The following is a 24,283-nucleotide window of genomic DNA, read 5'->3' as shown; positions in this document are numbered from 1 at the left end:
TCGGGGACTCCCGCCGGCCGTGCCACCGCCCCCGACCGACCGACGGACGGACAGACAGACGCCCGCCCGCACACCGGGGTGGGTCCGCTTCCCCCCCCGCCTCCTCCCCTCCTGCGGGGCCGTTGGGCCTCTGAGGTCTGGGCGGCGGCAGCGCTCCGCCGGCTTTGTGCGGCGGGTGGCCTGCGTGCCCGCGGCGGGCCCGGTGCCGTTTCATCTCCCCCCGCCTTTCTTTCTTTTAAGCGTGGGCGGGGGAGGTTTCTGTGGAAGCGCAGGTTGCCGTCGCTGGGCGCAGGGGAAGGGGTGGAAGACGCGTGTGGGGCGCGGGAGCTGCCGGTGCGCGGTTACCCCGGCTGCACCTTCCCCGCTCCGGACGGAGGGGAGGCTGGTATCCCGCCCTCCCCGCGCCGCCGGCCGGGCCCCCCTCCGCCGCTGAGGGACGGGCGGAGGGACGGGTCCAAACGGACCGAGGGGCGGGGGGCGTTAGAACGAGCGGGCGGCTCTGAGAGGAGATGACAATTAGCCTTTAAAAATGGCTGCTTGGAAGCTGTCAGCTGGGACGCGGAGGGGCTGTTAACCCTCCTCCTGTCTCTCTTCCCTGCAGGGCTAATAACGGAGAAGGGATAAGAGCTCCTCAGCCCTTTCCTCGCCGCCGAGTCCCGTCCCCACCCCCGGCCGGTGCGGGGTGCCGTAGCGGCTCCGGGGCTCGGCCGCCCTCACTTCCCATCTGACTAGCGAGAGGACGGCGGCGGCGGCCCCCGCCTCGCCGCGCTCTTCCTCGCTGCTGCCTGCGTGTGTGCCGCGGGCAGAGGGACTACAAAGGAGAAGGGGGAGTCGGGGGCTACATGATCGAGGGTGGTGTGTGTGTGCGTGCACGCCGGTGGGGGGCATATCTGGCGAGGAGAAAACACAAGGTCAAGAGGCAGTTCTCCTCCTCCTCCATGGAAGAAGACGGGAGCGATGAGCCCTGAGGAGGACGACGAAGAGAAGGGGCGGATGGCTGAGGGTTGCCGCTGCCGGGCTTCCCCTCGGGAGTGACGGGGCGCGGAGGGCTAAAGGGGCCGGAGGAGGCAGCGCTGGGGTCGGAAGGGAGGGAGGGAGGAGAGGAAGGCGAGAAGGAAGCGGGGGGTTTGAATCTCCTTGGCTGGATTATTTCTCCTCAGGGGAAGCTGCCCCTGCCCGGGGTGTGCGGGCGGCGCTGCCATCGCTGCCCGCTGCCGGCCGCGCCTCGGCCCATGGACCCCGCGGCGAAGATGGACCTGGGCAGCGCTGCGAGGAGAGCCGGAGCTGCCCCCGCGCCCCTGGGCGTCTGGAGACCTTTCCCTTCCTCCTGCTCCTGCTGCTTCTCCTCGCTTCTGGATGTGAACAGCTGGCTGCTCTTCTACGGCTTCTTGTACCTGGCCCTCTATGCCCAGGTGTCCCAGTCCAAGTCCTGCGACAAAATCTCCTGCTTCTCGGGTCATTGTGTCAACTCCACCTGCGTCTGCGACCAGGGCTGGGTGGGAGACCAGTGCCAACATTGCCAGGGCAGGTTCAAGTAAGTGTCTGTTTATTATGATTCCCTTTTCTCCTTCCTACACCCTTTCCCTGTTGTTTTCACTTCTCTTTTTGCTTGTGTCTGCTATGATGGCTTTCATGTATGGTGGAAGTATGTGACAGAAGTTAAGGATGAAATAGGCTCCTCCACCTCATGGTCCCTCCCTCTAAGAGCACAGGACGCAGTCCTCGGATGGAAAATCGTACCCGCTGACTTAGTGCTGAAAATAGGCTGCCCCACTTGATGGGAACTGAGAGACAAGGAGAAATCAGCCTAAAGCTGTGTCGCTGCTGTCCCTTCTGGAAGTGTCATGGAAATAGCATGTGCACTTCATGGGGCTGCCTGGGGAGCAAAAATTACTAGTGGATTTGAATGACTTTTTCCTTCTGGAGAGTGAAAGTGTTTTGCTCGTTTCAGTCTTCCTTCCTTTCTTTCAAGTGTTTTAGGTAAGCGGGCATTAGTCAGGCATGTTCAGGATACTGTAAGTACAACTTCTAGTGAAACATACATCACTCATGACAAGGTTTGCAAGAGAGGAGAGAGTGGTAAATGTAAAACAATAATATTTTTGCAAAGCAGTGAGTGGTCAGTGAAGCTAGAACTACCTTCTCACTCTAAAAAGTGGATGTGATACAGAGTCATTGGTCAGTGGGAAGGAAGCACACCCTGACACTTGCTTTTTTATACATAGTGGAAAAGATGACTTAATTTATAGGGCTGTCACTTCCCCCCCGCCCCCTTTGGTATCAGTATAAAGACAGGCTGTGAAGAATACTGTTTGCTGTTATTTCGCTGTATAACCTTGGACAGGACATCTCATTTCATTCCCTTGTAAAACACCTCTTAAAAGCTGGAACTCTATTTATTGAGTATATTGACATATATAGCTGGAAAGTGTTCTAATACCTAGCTAATAATATATTGGTGAGGCTGTGTCTTAAAGAATTAAAATTCCATCTTTGGAAAGTACTTTAATAGGTAAAAGTGTTACTAATTGTCTATTTTAAATTGTGTTTAAGTTCAGTTTTCTCTTTGGAGTCCTAAAATTAACCTTTATAACTTACATCTTTTAAACATTTAATCCGAAGTCACTAATCACTAAATGAACAAAAAGTAAATCCAATAACTTGTTAGCTTGGGAAGTTGAATAGCTGGGAGTCAGACATGTTGGCTGAAGTAATGTGCGTGCTGCAGAGCAAGAAACAATTTACTGATAATATCTGGTGGATTACTCCATCAGTGAGATTATAGCTGAGCTACAAAGGTAATATAAGGCAAATATAATACATCTTATCTGCATATAAACTTGCTAATAAGATTTTTAAAGTTGGTCAGTTGTTGCCTGTGTGTGTTGAGGATTTGGAGTTTGCCCTGCTCTTTGTGGTGGAACAACAGGCTAATTGCATAGGGATTGAGAGTGAGGAGAGGAGGCCCAGGTGAATCTTCTTTGTGTGTGATGATCTGCAGGGGACAGGCTTGCAGAGCTATTATTTCCTTGCTTTAAAGAGATTACTTGTATCCTTTGTCTTGATGCTACTTACAACAAACCCTAATAGTGCAAGGGCTGAATCAAATTTTAATTTCTTAAATTTAAAAGCTTGCTGTGAATTAGTATGTTCTCTGAATGGTTACTTGAGCCTTTACCCAGTCCTTACAGGTATTTCCTTGATTATCTGTTAAAACATCTCTGTTTCTTTACACTGGTTGTATTTGTCTGGTGAAGAGGCACAGTGGTTACATTTTCACTTCTGGTAGAAAGTTAATAATCCATCCCCACCTAGAGGAAGTTCTGCCTGGATGTTGAAGGGCACCTCTTCTGAGCTAAGCTAGCACAGTGGTTAATTGATGTACCGTTAAGGGTTTTAGTGAAATCAGAATAGATTTCTCACTAACTCCTCTATATTCTCTCTTCTTTAGCTTTAGGAATGACAGTGATGCTTGCATTATGAATTTTATGGAAGTAAGCTGTTTCTATTATGTTGGAGACTTTTTTTTTTTAACTGAGGGCACTTTCATAGTTGAATCTTTGATAGCTCATCTTTATTCTTAGAAGCAAAATATACTCTGCAATGAAAATAAGCATTCTAAGATATAAACCCCTGTGAGTTGGGGATGGCATGAAATATGTTAACGTGTGTTACAACACAAGCAGCAGCTCGGGGTGGTTGTATTTTGAATCAAGAAAATTCGGATGGGTGTTGAATGGGCGATGAGTCAAATCGATATATTTCCAACTGAACAGTTGGAAAATGAATGTTAGTCTGCCTTACAGCCGGGTGATCAAAAACCTTTCTGACTTCTGTGGCAATTGATAGTTTGACTTATTATTGTGGACCATTTGCATATTGTTTCCATTTGTCTGTGAAGTGTGAGTATCTGCTTTATACACAAATAGCCATGGCAGGACTTTTGCAGCAGTAGTACTTTCATTTGACAAGTTTTGTTGGTGTTTATCACTCTTGTAGCAGTTGCCTCTGTCAGTAAGAATTGTTATGAAGAATGTTTCATAAAGATTGGAAAGTATGTTTGGCTATTATAACTTCATTAACGATTAATTTATGGGCTGTAGATAGGATCTCTGCAAATGTTAATAGAACAGTGTGTATTAGTCTAAACAGTTACATTGTTTCAAAGTTTCAGCAGCTTGAAGTGCATGGGTGTCTCTCATGCAAGATTCAAGTTGAACTTCTAACGACCTAAATTGCACAGGTGTAAAGCCTGTTTTCTGTCACTAAATTATTTGAGGAAATAGATTTTTAAGGGCAGACATATGAACAAAAATAAAGATGCTTTTATTTTTGTATAAGTGCAACATGATCATTTTTGCTCTTCATGAGTGCCTTGCATCAGAAACATTATCTTGAGAGAAGTACTCTACCTAGGGGTAACTTGGGACCATTAATTCTTTGGAGCGAGATGTGTAGTATTTTGCCTTTGTTTTATTTCTTTTCTATACTGAGAAATAACAACCTAGCAGAGGGACATCAAAAATAATTGATCAATCTTAGTAAGCAGGTGTCAAAATTAATTTACAATACTATGGTAACCTTGCCTTTTCCCTGTAGGAGAAATACTGAGTAAGTTGCTCTGGACTGGATGAAAGAAGGGTGGATGGGGGAAAAAATGGACAAAAAGATAAAAAGACTCTCTACCACTATTTTATTACTCTTATTTATCAACTTTTGTATTTACTCCTTATACTGTGAAGCATGTGGCAAGTTATATAAATGGAAGTGGTGGTGTTCTTACTGCATTGCATTCATGTCCATGTCAGTCACTTTTCAGAATGATCTAGGCCTCATCTCTGCCTGGCAGTAAATTATTTTACTCTCTGTTCAGGAATGTAATTCTGACTTATTTCCTTCTCTCTTAAATATTTTTTTCTTTTTCTTTTTTTCTCTTCCCTTCTGCTCTGACAGAATGCAAAAAAAAATTAATTTTTTTTTTGGTACCAAAATAAAAATGGGAAATTTATAGAAAGAGGGGAAAGAAATTCTGTCTGCCTGCCTACAGAAGACAGGTGAAAGATAAGAAAGCCAAAGGGTGAGCAGGTTCTGTGTTAATAGGAAGGAGCTGCGAACAACACAGTTCCCAAGATGTAAACAAACACACAACTGTAAAAGCACAGTGCCCATTTTTATTCTGATTGATTTATTAAGGAAATGAAGCTTTTAATGCTACATCTGCCACTCTTCCCCCCCCTTTGAATTGGTTGGTCAGTTAGAGTTTTCATGATCATATGAGTTTGGACAGAAGGGAGACGAAAAGGCTGCCCAAATCAGTTGTGCTATGAGATTCCAGGGAATTCAGAGAGACAAAGATTATGAATGGCTCAACTGCAGGAAAAGCTGCAGTCACAGCTTCTGTGTATTTAGATGTCAAAGTCAATCAATCAGTACTACGGAAAAACAGGTTTCATTAGTTTTGCTATTCACAGAGTGACTCCTGTGGGAAAAAAGTTTCCTTCAGGTTGGAGCAAAAAGCTACCCCTTTCTTTAGCTCTGGTTTTCACACTGGTGTGTGGAAGAGCATTAGAAAAAAAAAAAAGTGCATAAAACTGCTCTTCCTTTTAAGTTTTCGAGTACCTGAATGACTGGAAATATCCAGTCTTCTAAAATGCTGTCTTTAAAGTAGATTGTGTCTTCACATGGCTATCATTGTTTATTTGATAACTTGTCCCAATTAGCATATGTAATGAAGCAGACTGTACAGGATAGGTGAGCACCTCTGAATACCTACGCTTCAGTTAATCTGCTTTGCCTAGTCCTAGATACCTAGTAGTTATGGAAAGAATAAGGGCAAATTGATCTGTTTGATTATTAAACCTTGTCTTCAGATGTTCTTACTGCACTTCTAAATTACCTCCTGCATATTCTCCTTAATTTGTAGACTTCCTATAGAAGATTCTGCTTTCTTCAAGGACAAAACAATTTCCAAGTACAAGAACCTTCACAACTGACATGTTAAAATGGTATTGAATGTTATTATTCCAGGCAAAATCCTTATTTCTGTCTAAAACTCTGAATTCTGCTGTCTGCAGAATGACTTGTGCAAGGAGAGCGTCCTTAAATTGCAGATTGTAAATGAACAATAATGTTGTATAAGAAATGATCTTTAGAAGAAAGTTTTAGCTGCAGCCAGTTGAAGTTCATGCTGCTGTGAAAAGGGGTGACTTTATCCTTTACGCTTCTCTTTGATTACATCTTTCCGCTTCTTATGCAAGCATTAATATTCCTACTGAGAGTTGAAAAGTATCAACAGGAACATACCTCCCCACCTCCCATCCAACTCTCTTTTTTTTTTTTTTGAGCCAGCTCAGTTTCCTCATTTACTTCACTTGTCTAGGTCTCTTGCAGACCCAAAGAAGGTAGCAGGAATGAGAAGGTGGAGGTGGGAAAAGAAAATTGTCCCTTCTAGAAGTGGTACAGACTTAGTTTGCCTTTAATATGAAATAACATCACCATTCAACTAGTGCAACTTCTATTATACAGGATGAAATCCGAAGTCAGGCTACCAGTTGCAAAACTGCCTTTGTCACCAGCATGGCCTGTATCTGATTCAAGGCATATGCATAATTATTCTTATTGACATCAGTGGAATTGTGTGTGAGATTTTACACCTTCAAATTGCTTTTTTATAAGTCAACATGTGAATGTTAATATAATTAAACTAGTGGAAACATCAATGATTATGACTTTATCCTTATAAAATGTCATCCTTAAGTTGATTTTAGTGGTGATGCTCTGAAAAATATTTCTTCCACTGTGAGTTAATCTCTCTGTCTGTATTTATTTTAAAATAAAATGATAGTTTGTGTGATAAAGGGATTTTGAATTTGTAAGTAATATTTTTTTAACTCAAATCTTGTTTTGAAATGTAGAAGCATAAGCCATATGACCATACTAAACTTCTCCTACAAGCTAAACAATCTGCACTGCAAAGTGTTTTTTGAAAGTAAAGCAATCTTTTTGAAAACTTTAGGAAATTATTTTTATTAGTGTGTATTTTTTTTGTTGTTTAATACTTCCTATATAGAATCATTCAGACTGGAAAAGTCTCTTAAGATCACGGAGTCCAACTGTTAACCTGACACTACCAAGTCCTCCACTTAAACTATTCGAATATCATTTAATGGGTTTTTATAGACAAGACCAGCAATGAACTCTCTGATTATCTGTTCTTACAGCTTGCATTACGCAGGCTGTAGGGTAACTCTGAATTAAATACTGCTTGAGTTGAACACGTGCTTTAGAAAAGCACCTGTATACGTCTGAAAACACTTCCAGTGACTGAAAGTCCATTACAGACTTTTCAAAATTCTTCTATTGGTTAGTTATCCTCACTAGCAAAAACAAATGCTTAATCCCCCCAATCCCCAAAATCTACCCTACCTCATTTTTTGTCTCTCTGAGTTGCCATTTCTTGTGTTTTGAGTCATGCCTTTGTTGCAGTCATCAGTATGTCAGGTCTATGTTTCCTGTGTAGGTGAAAATACTGTCACCTTTTTCTCACAGAGAACGGAGGAGCAGTGCTCCTTGAGTCATCTCAACATAAAACAAATTTTCCCGTCCTTAATTGCTCTCTTGGTTTTTAGCCTTCCCTATTTTATCAGCATTCTTGAGCAATGAATGCCAGAACTAGATGCTTGTCTCTTGGTAATGGTTGTACTGGTGAAATGCAGAAGCCGAGTAACTTCTCCCCTGCTGCTTGGTGTCCTGCTGCGTGCAGCTGCAGAGAATGCTTCGAAGCTCAGCGCTGTGCTGGCAGCTCAGTCCATTATTTTCTGCCTCAAGACTTCTCAGAGCTGCTGCATCCTCAGTACCAAGTGATTGATGCATGGCCCTGCTTTTCTCAGGCCAGTCTGTGAACTGAACACAGCCTCCCCTGTTCGGGGTGATGTTTAATTGTGGGGCTACAAGCGTGCATGTGTTTGGGATTGAGCAACACTCTTTTAAAAACACCCCTCTTCCCCCCTCCTCAAGCAATAGATAATTAACAATGTACAGAGTCCTTTCCTGTGTGTAAGTCTGAGATGTGTTGATTTCAATCCTATAGATGATGTTAGGCAAAGGGCTTGTTGATTCCAAGTCTGGTTTGTTTGCAGACTAAGCGGTTTGTTACTCAAATAAGTGTGGGAACAGATGGCTGATGACCCTGTCAGGCCTTTAGACAGCACCAAAGGCTCATTGCTATTGCTATGGGAGTGTAAAAAGCTCAGTTGTCTCAAATAGATGCTTAAGTCTATCCATAAATGATACATGAATGCCTGTGCATGTTATAGCGTTAATGTTTATTATGTTTTTAATCTAATTTGGCAAATAAAGCCTCACACTGTGTATCTTACTTCCTTCAACCAGAAAGAAGGCTTTGCCATAATTCATGTCACCTTTTTAAAATGAGTATGAGCAGTTTTTGAGAGATCAGTCTATGACACTGCACTAGAAATTGATTTAATTGTATCAAAATGTGGGCAGAAAAGGTGGGAGGTAATATGAAATGCTACAGGAATATCCTTGGGATATTCTTACCACGTACTAACTGAAGTGCTGGGGAAAAAAACCCTTACTTTAAAACACTACTTTGTAGACAATAAAAAATGCATTGGAAAACTTGTACAGCATTGAAGAATAATTATCTGTCAGTGTCCATTGAATGTATTATTAGCTGTGTAGTCTAGTCTTGGAAAACATACTCCAAAGTTGATGTAATGAGGAATAAATGATGGTGATACCTGAAAACATGGGCACTCCAGTGAACTGCACCTGTTAACGGTAATAAAGGGACAATAGTAAACTATAAGCGAAGTGCATGTGTTCACGTGAAGTGGGTCAGCCGTGGCAATTTTCAAACTAGTATTATAGGTTGCTCTATATATTATTAAAACCCTAATGAGTGAACATAAGAGTTGCATTGACTTCAGAGCTCTGTGAAGAGTAAGACCCTATTGAGAAATGATGGAATTGAGCTCTACGTTGTTAGTTAATGTTCATTCACAAGGTGCAAGAACTGTGCTTGGCTTTTTCTGTCTGCAGCAGACTTCAAACCTAAAGCTTTTAGACCTCTGAAAAGTAATTTAATCACCAACTCTATAGAATATTCTAGAGTAAGCATGTTAAAATCTCTGCTAAAGCAACAGCATTCTGCAAAAAATAAACGTATTGTAAAATCTCTCCCAAAATTTAGAGCTTATGTCACTCATCTGGAAGAAATGGATTCTAGGATCTGTTTGAATCACTATTTTGTATTTCTTAGCTAAGGATGGTAATGTGCTACTACCATCATGTGATGGCAAAATATCTATTTGTTCATGCTAATGATATTTAGAAATGAGCTAGCTGTAGAAATTTTTTTTCCCATGTTTTAAGCAACAGGTGCCTGAGAATCGTGATTTGGGTAGGGAATTTTGAAGCCAGGTTATTCTAGGATTACCTGGCAACAGAATGAGTACTGAAGTACTTAAAGATTGGATGCAGGCACATAAAATGACACTCAATATCTACATTTTCTTATGGATTTCTTACATAATTTATGTGCTTCAGTGTCTCATCTGTAAAAAAGGAAGTAACACTTCCTGTAAGGTTAAAGACTTGAGGTAAGTCACAACTGTAATAATGAGGAACAGCTAATGAGCTAGGTACAATATTAAGAGAATGCATTTCTTCCTAGGATGTGATAAATACTATGGAATGAAGTACTGTTGTCCAAACTCTGCCATATATGTCAAACAGGTGAGTAAAATCACTTCCTTATTAGATCAGATGGGCAGAGATAATTTAACCAGAAGAATATCTTGCTAGTCCTGCTGCAGTTTAAAATACTGTCCTTTTTGTAATGGATAGTAATGGTGAGTAAAATATGGTAAGCTTAATTTTCTTGATATGCATCTCAGCTTTCAAAACTCAAGAAGACTTTGATATACTCTGACTTCTATAAAGGAATACTTGATAGTTTCAGCTTTATTAGTAAAAGTGAAACGCTGCGTAATCAAACTGCAGGATAATTTGCACCTTTAATTATTCTTTTCTGAATCTAGAGAGTAGGAGTGTTTGCGTGTGAAAGTATGCATTTCCTACAAAGAAAATCCAAAACAATAAAACCAAACCAAAGGCAAAATAACTCATATTCATGTTTATTTGTGCAAGCCTGCTTGATGAATGCACTTTGTAGGATACTTGATAATCATGTGTATTTGTGGTATATGCAAGATGTACTAAAGCAGTTATGGAGAAGAGGGAAATGAACTGTGTGTTTCATGGGAAGTACCATAGAGCTGCTGTAATTGCATTAAGCTGCATGCTTCTGTGGTTCTCTCATATCAGTAGATCTGTTGTGTTTGCTTCCTAAGTCAACTGAGGCTTTTCTAAAGGGTAACATAAAACATTGAACAGGAGCTGGAAGGTATTCTTTAAAAATGACAAGTAGTGGACAAAAAAATGACTGCTTTTGAAAGCATACGAATTTGCACTTGTGTGCACAGCTGTAATATCATGTTAAGACAGCTGTGTTAGAAATATTTTTGCAGATGTTTTCTAACACCTAATGCTGATGTAAATATTAAATCCAGAACATTTGTATTTAAAATTTTGTGTTTTTTGGTTTTTTGGTGGGGTTTTTTTTTCCCCCAGGTATTTTTAATAGTGTAGCACTTTGTGGGAATAATCTGTGAGCATCTATTTTAAAAACAAAATGACACAATTTTTCTAGAGTTTTTGATTTCCAAATTGCTTATACTATTTTAGTTTTCATGGGGGAAAAAACCCCACACCTATATTCAATGAAGTACTTACTTCTGTACATCTCTGTCATACTTTGTATCTGGATATCTTATTTAAGCATGAGGTAGCTAGTCATCACAATGACCTTGAGAAAGAGACAGTTATTTTTTGAGCTGTTTGACATGTAGGAAACCTGACATTGTGTGGTTGTCTAAAGTAACAATGTATAAGTGACTGAACTGAAATGCAACTTGGGAGTTTATACAATTTTCTGTAATTCTGTCCCAGTCCTCATTTTAGGAAGATTGAATTGTTTTAAAATTGCACATTCTTTTTCTGCACGTATACAATATAGATCGAAGTACTTTGTTTTCTCAGAGACCTTTACTATGTAATGTAATCAGATATAGGAGAGGATATGAAACTTGTTATTCAGGTATGGATACACAGCTGAGCAGTTTTGTAATGATATTTTAGACTGACTGTTCCAAAGACATACTGTATGCCGTTTAATGAGTATATGGGGTGCCTCTGTTAATGCAGGTGTAAATACCAATATAGGTTAGAGGTTGATGAATACTTAGAGAATTGATCTTGAAAGGTGTTCTCGATTCAAATGTGCCAGGACATCAAAGCTGAACTGAGTTTGTAGTTTGTCTATCTTCTTGTTTTTAAAGGGGGCGGAGGGGGGGAAGATGGGGAACAAGCAAACCACAGCTTAATGCATTCAGTTCACAAAAGCTTTTAGTTAACAGGAATGTTGCTGGATGATTTTATTTTCAATTTTATATATGTCCTTGAAGTGCACTTGCTGCTTTTGGGGTTTGAATTCAGAAGTCTGTTCTCTAACATAAAACTCTCAGGTGACAAGCTGCTGAATGTAAGCAGAATATTCCTTTAAAGTTAGACTTAGGTTTTCTAGTTTAGATTGACTCCATTTATGAGTAGCAATTGGATTGGAAAGCAGAACCACTGTATGTTAAATTCTTTTGGAATAATGAAGGCTTGCAGTGTTGCACTGAAATGGAATTTGAGAACATCTTCCTCTGAATTTTTCCTTTGCCTTGTCTTAATAGTCTTGAGGTTACACTCAGTAAAGATCTTAAAAAGCCTTACCTACTATTACTAAAACCCCCTGTGTTTAAAATCCTTGCCTACTAAAGACATTCCTTTTAAAGAGTCTTATGGATTTTTTGACTTATCACTTGTTGGTCTTCACAGTCATTATTTTTTTTTTATCATCCTGATAAATTTGACTCTTATTTCCATCTGCTAATGAAAACCAAAGCAGATGAAGGACATGCTTAATCTTACTCCTTATTTTTAAATACAGCAATTAAGATTTAGTTCGTTTTTCTGTGATGATCAAGGGAAGCACTGTGCAATGTGTGTTATTTTAGTTTATGTTGTAACTTTCTAATATACAAGTTTCCTTATTGTCTTTATGTAATTCACTTTATTGTGCTTCAAAGCTGTGAGAATGACAAAACTAACATATGCTAATTTTGGTGTGTATGAGCAGAGCCGCACAAAATCTTTAGTAGAAGAAATATTGTTTGTTCTCATAGTTCTGCTGTTGCAGGCTTAGACTTCAGTGTATCATATCACTCTTGAAGGAATGCTTTCTTTGAATAAAACAACACTACTTAATGAAGGAAATTCTCAAGTATCCTATGCTTCAAAATCTACAAATTTTTAACAAGCAACAGCTTTAGGGTTTTTCTTCCCTGTTGAGAACTTTCTCGTTATGTTTTTGATTCTTTCTTAAATTTCCCAACTTCTTTTTTTTGTGTGTGTGGCTTTTTTGTTGTTTTGTTTTTAACAGACTAAAAGTATTTAGGATGCTTTCTGAGATGATGTCAACTTATAAGTTAAGTTATGCAAGCTCATCTTCAATATATCATGTATTTATGAAGTATATGTGTTCAAATGATAGGATGCCTTTATTTTGTGGTTGTTTCTGGTTTTAAGGACAGCTGATCATCCTCATTGAATTCTCTGTTCTTTGTTCATTACGTTCCTCTTGGTAGGATATACTTGCATTATAGTTAAGATAACATTCTAGTCTGAAAGATCTTGTCATTGCTTCCGTATAAAAGTGGAAAATGCTGTTAAAAATCTGTGTGGAAATATCTGGGAGCCTGCAAACTGTGGCTCTAAAGGGAATTATGGAACTGAGGTTAGCAGGTTTGTGTGTAAGGATGTTGCTGTGCAGAAACAGTTGCATATTCTGGTCAATACATACTAGCATTACACGTTTCTATTTGTGCATGTGCTCAACAACATAAGCCAGTAATATTATTCAAAGCATCTGTGTACTAGATTTCAATGGTAACTTGGGTTAGAGGTTGCATAAATCTGACCTGCTTGCTGCTGTGAATCTTAAGGGTGAGTTTTTCATAACAGGTATGGGAATTTTGGAGGATATTGTCTGTGCTTAAGAGTATTAGAAGGTTTTTTAGCTGTTGCTTCCCTGCACACACCTCCCACCTTCCCCCCCTTCCCCTAATACTGAATTTGATTGACTTCAGATTCACTTGTGCAGTTCTTCAGGGGTTTGTGTGCATGTATGCTTTATGAGTCCTAAGTTATTCACTCAGCCAGCAAAGAGAAAATTGCATACCTGTGTGGATATGTGTTATGTCTGCATATCAGAAATACTATATATTTGCTCATCTAATTAATCATGTTGAAGTTTTGGGAGAGGGAAATAGTGTTCTTCAGAGAGTAATTTTCAGAAGCTGTGTGGATAATGAACTCAGTTCAAAGGTTCCACGTACTTGCAGAAGTATTTGCTTGAGGCAGGATTTGAAAGAAACTCTCTCTAAGTAAGTTACTCTATGCAAAGTAAGGAGTGTTGTAGAAACAGGTGAAATTTGAGCATGTCCATAGAATAGGATTTTGGGCTTGCAGTTGATTCAGGATGGGAAGCACATCTTGCTTTTGGAGACAGGTTAACTTTTATGAAGATGTACACTATCAGAAAGTATTCATGGACTTAGCGATAGTCCTTAGATGTAGGATAAAAATTTAATATAAGTATTTCATTTAACAATTCATATTAATAGTCAATTACAAAATTATCAAGAAATAAATGGTATTAAATTTATTTAATTTCTATTAAATTTATACTTAGGTTATAACAAGGAATAAGACTGTTCATAATTTTGCACTTGCAATTAGACTGCAGGCCTCGCCCTCAATTGCTATAGTCCTAAGATGATGTAATTAATCTCTTTAGGGTTTTTTCTTTAATTTGAAAGTAAACTTCAGGAAACTCCTATAATGGAATGGAGACTCAGACTCTAAAAATTATATGTATATGGTAATCATGCATCTTTCATGTATAGGTGGTGAAATGTTTGTTATGCTGTAATTAATAAATAATGTGTATCTATTTACATGTGCGTTGCCTTGTGATGTTGTTGAATATTGAGTTACTTTACCTATTGTGCATAATTTTTTTAAAAAATTACAGTAAAATGAAGAAAAAGGAAATTTCCTCATAAAAGAATGTCAGCATAATAATAGGGAAGAATGACACTGACAATCAGTGTTTGTGATACTTTGTGCCATTTGCTTTGGAGGCTGTGTGGCTGGTTACAATCAGTCTTTTTTTAGCGGGATTCTTAAACGATACAAATAAGAAGTAAGTTATTGAAATAATCTTTTCAACTAATGAACTGTTGGGGACTGTATTTATCTTCCTGGTACTTTTAAAATCAAGCTGTTAAGGTGTTGTCCCATGCTAAGAAGGTCTTTGTTATACAAACAGTCCTCATAGGTGTGATTTAATTACATCGATGTTGCACTCAGAAGGAAAAAATTGTTAGTAACTGTCTGCTTTTAGTTAGGATTGTGGTTCCAGATATTTTCCTTGAGTTAGAGACGTCTAAGGGAACATTCTCCTTAAGCATGTTTTATGCATGTGAAGAAAGGGAAATGCTAGCTTCTGTTCAAGTAGAATTCCCTGTCCTCTCTTAAAATATTTTTTACTTATCCTTGTCAGAAGCTTCTTTAGAAAAATAAGAACAGTTGCTATTATGAAATCTCTGGGAGCTTTACTGTGTTTGGATGCAGAAGAGAAATTAGAATCTTACCATGGAACAGAATGGGCACCTGAAAAACAACAATAACTGGACTATGGCATATGACCATTATTTTGGAGTAGTGGTTTTTTTCATTTATGCTAAAGAGTACAGAAAGGAAAACATTCAGGATGAACATTGGTTTTTGATGGGGTTATATGCTAAAGGGTAGTAGGAAAAAAAAAATCTTTCAATAAGTGTGGGGTTTTTTGTACAGATTCTGTATCTGTTTAAGCCTGTTTCTGTTGCTTCATTGAACTAATGCAACATCTTATTTTATTAATTCTCCTCCTGTTTGCAATAAAATAGCAATGTCTGCATTACTCAGGTGCAGTGTATGTATTTGTTAGGAATGTCTGAAGTTATTGGTGTAATGGGAGACACTTGTTTCTCAACTAATCTTTTCTGTTGTTGATGCTAGACACAACTTTATGTTCTAGGAATCAAGCAACAGTCTTTTGTAGGTGTCTAAAAATGTTATCAAAGTGCATTTAGTTGTCTGATTTAGTGATGCCAGGACCATATCTGGTGCAGAATTCTGCTGTTTGTGTCTGATGGAACGCGTTTGCAGGATTATATGAAGAGAAAGGCCTTTTGTGTTAGAAAACTTGACAAATGCATCTGACCAACAAGTGTCAGCAGTTAAAGAGTTAAACCAGATTTTTTTTTTAATTATATGTAGAGTGCCAGTTCTGATTGAACTGTGTGGTAACTGAACATCTTCCAAAGATTTCAATTTTTTTTGGGTTGAGGGGGAAAAAAACACAGGTAGAAAAGAAGTGAAGTTTATGCAGACCAATAGATTTGATCAGCTTTCCTTTTTCATATATAAATCTATACTTTGGATAGGCAGGCCCTGCTATCTGTATTCTGGAACTGCCATTTTTAGCAGAAGGAGTCTCATCTCCAATGGGACTCATTCTGTTTGCAAGAGTTCCATTGAGAGTGTTGCTCTGTCCAGTTCAAACACTGACAGAAGGTCTTTGCAAGAGTCCTGTGAGTACTCCGCTTCAGTCAGCCTTTTGGAGTCACAGACTTTTTCTGGTCTGTGCCTCAGAAGCTGTAATTTCTTATTTTATTCTTGTGTTGGGTTTGCATGGCAAAGTTTTGGTAGTGGGGGTCTACAGGGGTGGCTTCTGTGAGAAGCTGCTAGAAGCTTCCCCTGTGTCTGATAGAGCCAATGCCAGCCAGCTCCAAGACGGACCCGCCGCTGGCCAAGGCCAAGCCAATCAGCGCCTCTGTGATAACATATTTAAGAAAGACAAAAACAGTTAGAGAGAGCTTTTGCAGCCAGAGAGAGGAGTGAGAAGGTGTAAGAACATCTGCAGACACCAAGGTCAGTGAAGAAGGAGGGGGAGGAGGTGCTCCAGGCGCCGGAGCAGAGATCCCCCTGCAGCCCGTGGTGAAGACCATGGTGAAGCAGGCTGTCCCCCTGCAGCCCATGGAGGGAGGATGAGGGGGTGTAGCGATTCCACCTGCAGCCCGTGGAGGACCCCACGCCGGAGCAGGTGGAGGCACCTGAAGGAGGCTGTGACCCCGTGGGAAGCCCATACTGGAACAAGCTCCTGGCAGGACCTGTGGATCCGTGGAGAGAGGAGCCCACGCCAGAGCAGGTTTGCTGGCAGGACTTGTGACCCCGTGGGGGACCCACGCTGGAGCAGTTTGCTCCTGAAGGTCTGCACCCCGTGGAGGAGACTCACGTTGGAGAAGGTCGTGAAGGACTGTCTCCCGTGAGAGGGACCCCACGCTGGAGCAGGGGAATGATGAGAGGAGTCCTCCCCCTGAGGATGAAGAAGCGGCAGAAACACCGCATGATGAACTGACCGTAACCCCCACTCCCCGTCCCCCTGTGCCGCTGGGGGGGGCGGAGGTTGAAGCCGGGAGTGAAGTTGAGCCCGGGAAGATGGGAGGGGTGGGGGGAGGTGTTTTAAGATTTGGTTTTTATTTCTCATTCCTCTACTCTGTTTTGCTTAGTAATAAATAAGATGAATTCCCTCTCTAAGTTCGGTCTGTTTTGCTCGTGATGATAATTAGAGAATGATCTCTCCCTGTCCTTATCTCAACCCACAAGCTTTTCGTTATACCTTTTCTCCCCTGTCTAATGAAAGAGGGGAGTGATAGAGCGGCTCTGGTGGGCACCTGGCCCTCAGCCAGGGTCAACCCACCACAATTTTGGACGAAAAGCCTCAGGCAGGGCCTTTCATATGCTAGTTGTATATCATTCCTATATACACCTGTATGATTCTTTAAGCATCATAAAGACCAGCTTGCAGTGGCTAACACTCACTTGTGACTCTGCATTAATTGCCTAGTTTCAATTATTATTCTTAGAAGAGTAACTTTTAGTCTATGTAAAGTTCTGGTAACTTACATGTAAAGATTTATTTGCTTATTTACATTCCTGTGGATAAATGCTAATGTTTCTCAGAAAAACTGAGAACCTTTCTTATTTTCAAGTAGTTTTTCATATGGCTTTTCCTGTTTGTTTGGCTAGGTACACAAACAAGTGTATCAAACAACTATGAACTGTTAATAGTTACATTATATTATTATTGAATTTTTCGAAGTGAAGCCTGAGAGAATGGGATGATCTGGATGAATTAAAGCTCAGTATTTGATGCTAGAGTCTGGTTTTGTTTCTTCCTGAGATATCAAATTTTAAGGAAAAGCAATTTGAAAGCAAATAAATGCCCCCAAAAATCAATAAACGTAAGATCATCATGAAATTTTGAGGGGGGGGAAAATGTAAAACGATCAGTCAAAAAAACCTCCTTTGCAATATGGTAATCAAATCGATTTTTTTTGAAAGCTCTGAAATGAGTACTTAAAGATTGTCCCTATTTAAACCTGCTATGTGATAGTGAGTATGAGAATTTCATTTCTGTGAAAAATGCTTTAAAGGTTTTCTTATTGCCTAAATTATATGCTTTCTTTTCCTACATCTCTTACTGCTGTATAAATCTGCAGAGAAGTTATGAATTTGTTTCATAGTGCTGTGTTGCAATGAAACTTATTCTGTCATAAATAGATTTAATTGCATAATCTAATGGGTGAGGGGAAGTGGACTGAAGGGGGAGAGGAAACATAAATAGCATTAGAAATTAACAGATAAAAGGAGAGAAAGTTTTGTTACTAAGCTATACAAGCAACGCATTACTTATGAAATGCACAACCAAATAGTTTTTTTTGTTTTTTCCTTTAACTTAAATAATAATTGTAAATGACAATTTACATATAAAGAAAAGATGTCTAAATGACAGAAGACTTTGTAGCACCCTTCAGAGCATAGCTAAAACTTTACCTATGCTTTGTCATTTCTTGTCTCAACTACTGCAGTTTTGTTTTCTTTTGAGCTGGCTCCTCTCCAGTGGCTTTAAGTGCTGAAATAAAATACTTTTGTTTATGACTGAGATTTCTAACAGCCACTTGTGAATCTCTTATAAGGACTCCTGCTCACCTCAGTTCTGTACTAAATGGGAGGAAATGAAACTATGCGGCTTCACTGGAGCTCTATTTTAATGTTAGCTCCTCACAATTTAGGAGACAACAATCATTAGATGGTTTCTAACCTCTAATTCTGGAGCTACAAGTCTTGCATGTTTTGTTTATGAATGGTACTGCAGTGTGCTCACTCTGGATACAAGTTCACAAGTATGAACCACTACCTCACTGATCATGGTCTGTCACCACCAGTGCACAGTTATTTCACCAAAATTAAATATTTAAGTAATGACTGAACTATTATTGTAAGTTTAAGGTAAAATTAGTTACTTTAATTACCAATAGGAGAAAATAAGTAGGATTTGTAAAGTATGCTTTTAATTTATAGTTCTCCAGTTATCATCAAAGCTCTGTTACTTTATTTTTTTAATTTCTTCTCTAGATGAATGTTGCAGTTGTCTGAAACTGCTAAAAAGTTATAACCCCAAATAATGGAGTAAAGAGGTAACTCTGAGACTTATGGAGGAAGGAACAGGGCACCAGGGAGTTTTAATGTAACAAAAAATAAAAATGTGACCAACACTGAGAATGAAGATTAAATATTAGAGCTTTCAATTAATGAGCATAAATGTTGAAGTTTGTTTATTATTTCTATTATGGTTTAGATTTCCTAGGATATTATTTGGCCTTGCATTAGAAATTGCAAATAGCAATTACTGTTGTATTTGTTGTGGGATGAATGAAAATTATTTGGTTCTCGTGGTATGTTAATTTATAGTTGTCATTTTTAAAGTATTATAATTTTCTGTTATTGAAATGTAAGCTTTTAAAATTGCTAGCTGCTTTTGCCTCAACTTGTGAACTTTTATTTTAACATGAAGCTTCTTGATGATGCCTAGTTCCTGAAGTATTGTAGTCTTTTTTTTTTTTAGTGCTTTGATTTTTCTAATGACTTGCCTGCCTTTTCAACATTCTGGCAAGCTGGGATTAATTAAGAAGGCGGGCAAGTTGGGATTAATTAAAAAGGCTTGTCTGTAAAGCAGCAGGGATTTGTATGAGTTAAAAAGTGAAGTCTTGCATATAAATATTGCAAAATATTTCTAAAACAGATCTGTGTGTATATATATGTGTGTGTGTGAATGTATGTATCTACTTGTATATCTATGTATGTATATACAAATTTACTTGAAAATAGAATTTTCTAGTGTCTACATAAAAGTCCAGACTCCATACTGTTGGTTCTTTGACTTGAAGCAGCTACATGAGTACTGCAAACCTTCCCTTATCAGGCGTTAGTGCCTCTAATCATTGCGCTGCTGAATGAGAGTGAGGAGGAGGAAGAGTTTCATCTTCTCATTATGTGCTCATATGTTATAATAAAATCACTGCTACTGCATTTCTGTGTTCCCAGATTGCCTATCAAGATCTCAGAGGAGTTAGGTAGGTAGATTGATATGTCAGGGTAGACATGACATCCAACTTCATACAACCAATTTCATCCTTTTATGAATGCCTGGAAGCATAGCTATTGAAGAGTTCACAAGCTGCAACGTGATAAAAAAATAAGGTGGCCGTTAAGAATAGCTCTCTTCAGGACTGGACAGCAAGGCTAAGCATTTTGAGTTGCAATTTAGGCTTGGATACCGCTTTTATCCTATTTCAGTCTACAAACTACTCTCTTCTTCCTTTCCCTCCAGATTTCTGTCTGATGTTACCAGCCAGAGTGATTGAAATTGCTGACTGTTGACATCTCTGCAAAGGGTTCATCTCTTTCGGTTTTGGTTTTGTTTCTCCTCCCCCCGTTCCCCCCCAACTGTCCAACTGTTGCAGGATTACTGCACTAGTCCATGTACACTATTTTAGATGCAAAGGTATCGATTGTTTGCAGGGACCTAAAAGCTGTGTGAAAACGTAATATAATATTTCTGGGTTTTTTAATTATTGCAGTAAAATAAAGCCTTGACTACTTATATGTGGCAAACACATAGTTTCCCATTACTATACTTAGGGGCATTTTGCATGGAAGGGGTGTTATGTGTTTAAAAAAAAAAATAAAAGAACAAAAAACCCTACCCCAAAACCCTGCAAACAACTCTAGCAGAAAAATTTGAAACTTGAGCAGGTATTTTTTTAAAAGCATGCCTTAATGACTTTGTATATACGATTTAGATAAAAGAATATTTAGTAAACTCTTTACTTATGCCATAGTCCCCAACTCTGTGGAGTGAAATGGCAGTATTTTGTAACTAAATGTGCCATAAACATGTTCCGAAGTTCTTGAATTTCACATTTCTGACTGTCTGAATTTACACCGTTGCTCTAAATTTGTTCATGCAACCTTCTTGATGCACGCCTAATTTTGTGTGCATATAGTCACTTAGTCAAAAGAGCTGTTCTCTCTCCGTGTGCTTTTCCTTTTGTCCTCTTTGTATGTACAGAGTGTGTCACATTTTTACCTTGGACTTCATCATGCTAGGGTAAAGCAAGTGTCTTCTTACTTGGCTCTTATTTCTTCTAGTCACTCAAATAGCGTTCTCTGTTCATGTTCCATTTTAATCTTTCCTTTCCTGTCTCCTGTGCTGTGATACTATTTCTGCCTGACCACTTCTGGAAATCCCACATCTGGATCACTGCCCGATCTCTGGAAATCTGACACTGTAGGATCATTTATCTTTTTTTTTTGGCTGTATCCCATTGGTGACATATAGTCATTCTGCTGTCGTTTCAGTTATCTTCTTTCTCCTCCAGTGGACTAGATAAAATTATTCCCCTCACTTCAAAGTGCATGATTTTACAGGCTAAATCACTAAATTTAATCTCCTTTCTGTCAGTTGAACATCAACATCACCTCGCTCTTTGCATGGGGCATATTAATCTCTAACAATATGAACAATTTCATGCCATCGATAAATTGCAGTAGCACGCTTGTGCCATCATATTGTTAAGTGCCTGTTTAAGATCAGCTTTTGACTACCTCCACTCTGCAATGTTAATCCCAATATAGACTGAGATCTTTTTCTTATGGGCGACCTGTTGGTCCCATTTCTATCCAGCTTGTTACTTGCATTATAGTTCCCATATTAACTTGGTCTCCAGGTTCAGCTAATTGCACAGCTCATTATTGAGTCTTCATATAATGGTAATTTTCTTTATGGTTGCTTTATCAAAGATAAAGTGTGTGATGTTAATAAATTTATGATCCATTTTATTCTACTTTCCTCTCACATCCATATTTTTAGATTAAACTACGAATAGAATAATGAGAAGCTAAACTAATAGGTTCTATTAATTCTGAGCAATTCCTTCCTTTTTTTGCATTAAATTTAGGTACAATATTTGCTAGAATATGACAGATGGTATAATTTAATATATATAACCAAGTGCCTACTGCTTAACTTGCATGTTAATGTCTTGGGTCTTTTGTTTCCCACTGTTCTTGCGTAGAAATTCTTGTCTCTTCTGGTAGGACAGTAAGTTCTTTGAATTTTGTTACTACTAAAATTGTGATATTATCCAATTCTGTATTTCCATGCTTATTCCATGAGCTATTTGCAAGATAATATTTTACATCATCATCCTAAGTGAAAACTGCTGAACATTTGTTTTGTGTTATCTTTAATTTCTGTTGCCTTATGCTTCCTGATGTTTTTGCCAATTGTTTGACAAGTTTGCAATCATATAAATATACACACAGACACACACACATACACTCATACAAACACATGATCTAACAAACTTTCCTTATCTGAGAACATTATTTTTTAAAAAATGTGGAGAAGAATTGGTTCTTCTAGGATTATTAGTGTTACACATTAAAGCTCAGATGTTTTAGTTTTATGGTTGATTGCCTTGTCATGTATACATTCCTTAATTAAGAAAAAAAGTGGAATTAGAACAGGAGGTAATGCTGACAGTTACAGATTATAATCACAGCATCCTAGTTTATCTTTTAAGATGTGATTATTTATAAATAATTCAAGGCTTCTTTAGATTTCTTAGTTATGATGATTTTAGCCTCACTTGGAATTTGGGCAATATTTTAGTTCTTGCCACTTCATAAAACAATTTTTATGTTGTCTATAAGGTAAATAGTACAAGGTTGATCTCCATTGCTCCATAAATTTTAAATATTTAGAATAGAAAATTAATTGTGCTGAATACTACTAGAAATACACACATTCCATCTTGCTTCCCTATTTGGTTTCTATCAATTGTCTTAATTATTAATTGCATAAATGAAACTATGAAATACTTCATAAGATGCTATGAAGTGAACAAATACTAGCTGTCACTTGGAGAGCAAGTTCTAACTGGCATTAACAAAGAAATAATATCTACTTTAACAGGTTCATGATCCCATGGCATGTATTTTACAAAGTCATTTGTAAAGATGAATTCTTTCTCTGGTTGTCTAGTTATTAAAGGTAACAATTTAATCAGTCTATTTGACTAATCTTCATCTCAGATTACAGCTGGAGTGCTAATGAGTAGGTACAGCTGCTTTGGCTTTTCTATTATGTCCATATGGATACTCAAATTGATAGTGGTCCATCATGCATGTGTGTACCCTCTTCTATCTTCTCTTTTTTTTTTTTTTTCCCTGCACTAGAAAAGTAGTCGCTGATAGAAAATTTAAATGGAAATATCTAAGATTTAAGGATAATACATACTGACTTAAAAAGTTCTAAGAAGTTACACTTGGTACTTAAAAAATAATTATGCAATTTGCCCAATATGAAAAGCTTTGGTGCTGTGATATGCTCTAGTAATAGCCCTACTGTTAAGTACTTACACACCTGTTATATCTGATTTAGTATCTCTGGTTGATATGTTGTCAAAATAAGTGTTTCTATTGGAAATGTGTGGTGGAGGAGAGATTTGTAATGAATGATATGATTTTTACCAAATCCCTCCTTGAGCAGCAATAATATTTATACAGGAGAAGGTATTAAAGTGTATATGCATCCAACAGTACTGTTCACAAAGATCTGATTTTCATGAACATCACTCTCCTGAAAATGTATGATTGAAAAATAAAAATACTTGCATAATCTATCCACACCACAGCTTTAGATGGTAAACTGTATAGTTTTTCAAGACAGGTTCTTTTGTGTTTACATGCAAATCGCTTAAAGTAAACAAACCCAACACCACCCCACAAACCAATCTGCTCTGTACTCCAAAGAAAAAGGAAGTTTTTCTGTCAGTGTACACTTGAAATATAAACTAACTTATCACTACTTCTGTGCATTTCTGTTGGTTTATGTTTCAATCTTTATTTCTTGTCAAAAGCAAATAGATACAGCTTATTACTACAGAAGGAACCCTCCACCAGCTCTTGTAAGAAGAAAATAAATCAGCTTTGGAGAGGTTTTTAAAATTTGCTGTTGATGTATTTTACATGCTCATTAACTGTGACACTAAGATCAGTGGATTAAAGGAATTTTAAAGGGAATGGAAACATCTAACTAGAAGAAGTTCGCAGACATAGCAGATAAACCCAGCATAAACACTGTAAATCTTCTGGAGTTTGTGGTTGTGTGGATTTTTATTTTTTTTTTACTCATTTGTGAGATTGAATAAATTGTGTGTCATTTAGAGCAGTGTGTAGTCATGATGATTTCTGTGTGTTTAGTTCACTAGCAATGTCATGATGAGGCCAAAGATGTCTGTCATCCTGATATTTTTACCTAATTTTTAAAGGGGGAAACTGCAAGTAATACAGAGAAGACTAGAATATTATACTGTTTCAGAAAGTTGATTACTTCTACTGGATGCATAAGCCAGGGAATAGCTGTTTCTGATAACTGTGAAATAAGTACAGCAGCTGAGCGTCCACTGGCAACTTAAAATTTTGAGCCTTGACGTCTTTTTTGAATAGAGGCTTATCTGAAAACTTCTGGATTTATTCTCATCAAATCTCTGATTTGATAAAGTAACCCTTCACGGTCAGTTTAATGAAATATTAGCAGGAATGTCTATCTTTGTCCTGAGATGAGAGGTTG

At 38.5% G+C, this 24,283-nt stretch overlaps 1 protein-coding gene across 4 annotated transcripts in view; it reads left to right on the top strand.

Annotated features, from left to right (window-relative positions):
- The first annotated feature begins 381 nt into the window (after positions 1-381).
- Positions 382-24,283, top strand: part of ATRNL1 (attractin like 1) — a 522,496-nt gene continuing 498,594 nt past the window's right edge. For 3 of the 4 annotated variants that reach the window (XM_075757824.1, XM_075757826.1, XM_075757825.1), the window contains exon 1: positions 607-1,534. In XM_075757824.1, coding sequence (XP_075613939.1) covers positions 1,233-1,534 — 302 coding nt within the window. In that variant the 5' untranslated portion in view covers positions 607-1,232. Of the gene's footprint in view, positions 1,535-24,283 lie in introns of all 4 variants that reach the window. The other variant, XM_075757823.1, reaches the window with a different exon arrangement.

Source organism: Balearica regulorum, chromosome 7 (genome assembly GCF_011004875.1).
Source record: "Balearica regulorum gibbericeps isolate bBalReg1 chromosome 7, bBalReg1.pri, whole genome shotgun sequence".
NCBI classification, from domain to species: domain Eukaryota; kingdom Metazoa; phylum Chordata; class Aves; order Gruiformes; family Gruidae; genus Balearica; species Balearica regulorum.
This window is presented reverse-complemented; position numbering and strand designations above follow the sequence as displayed.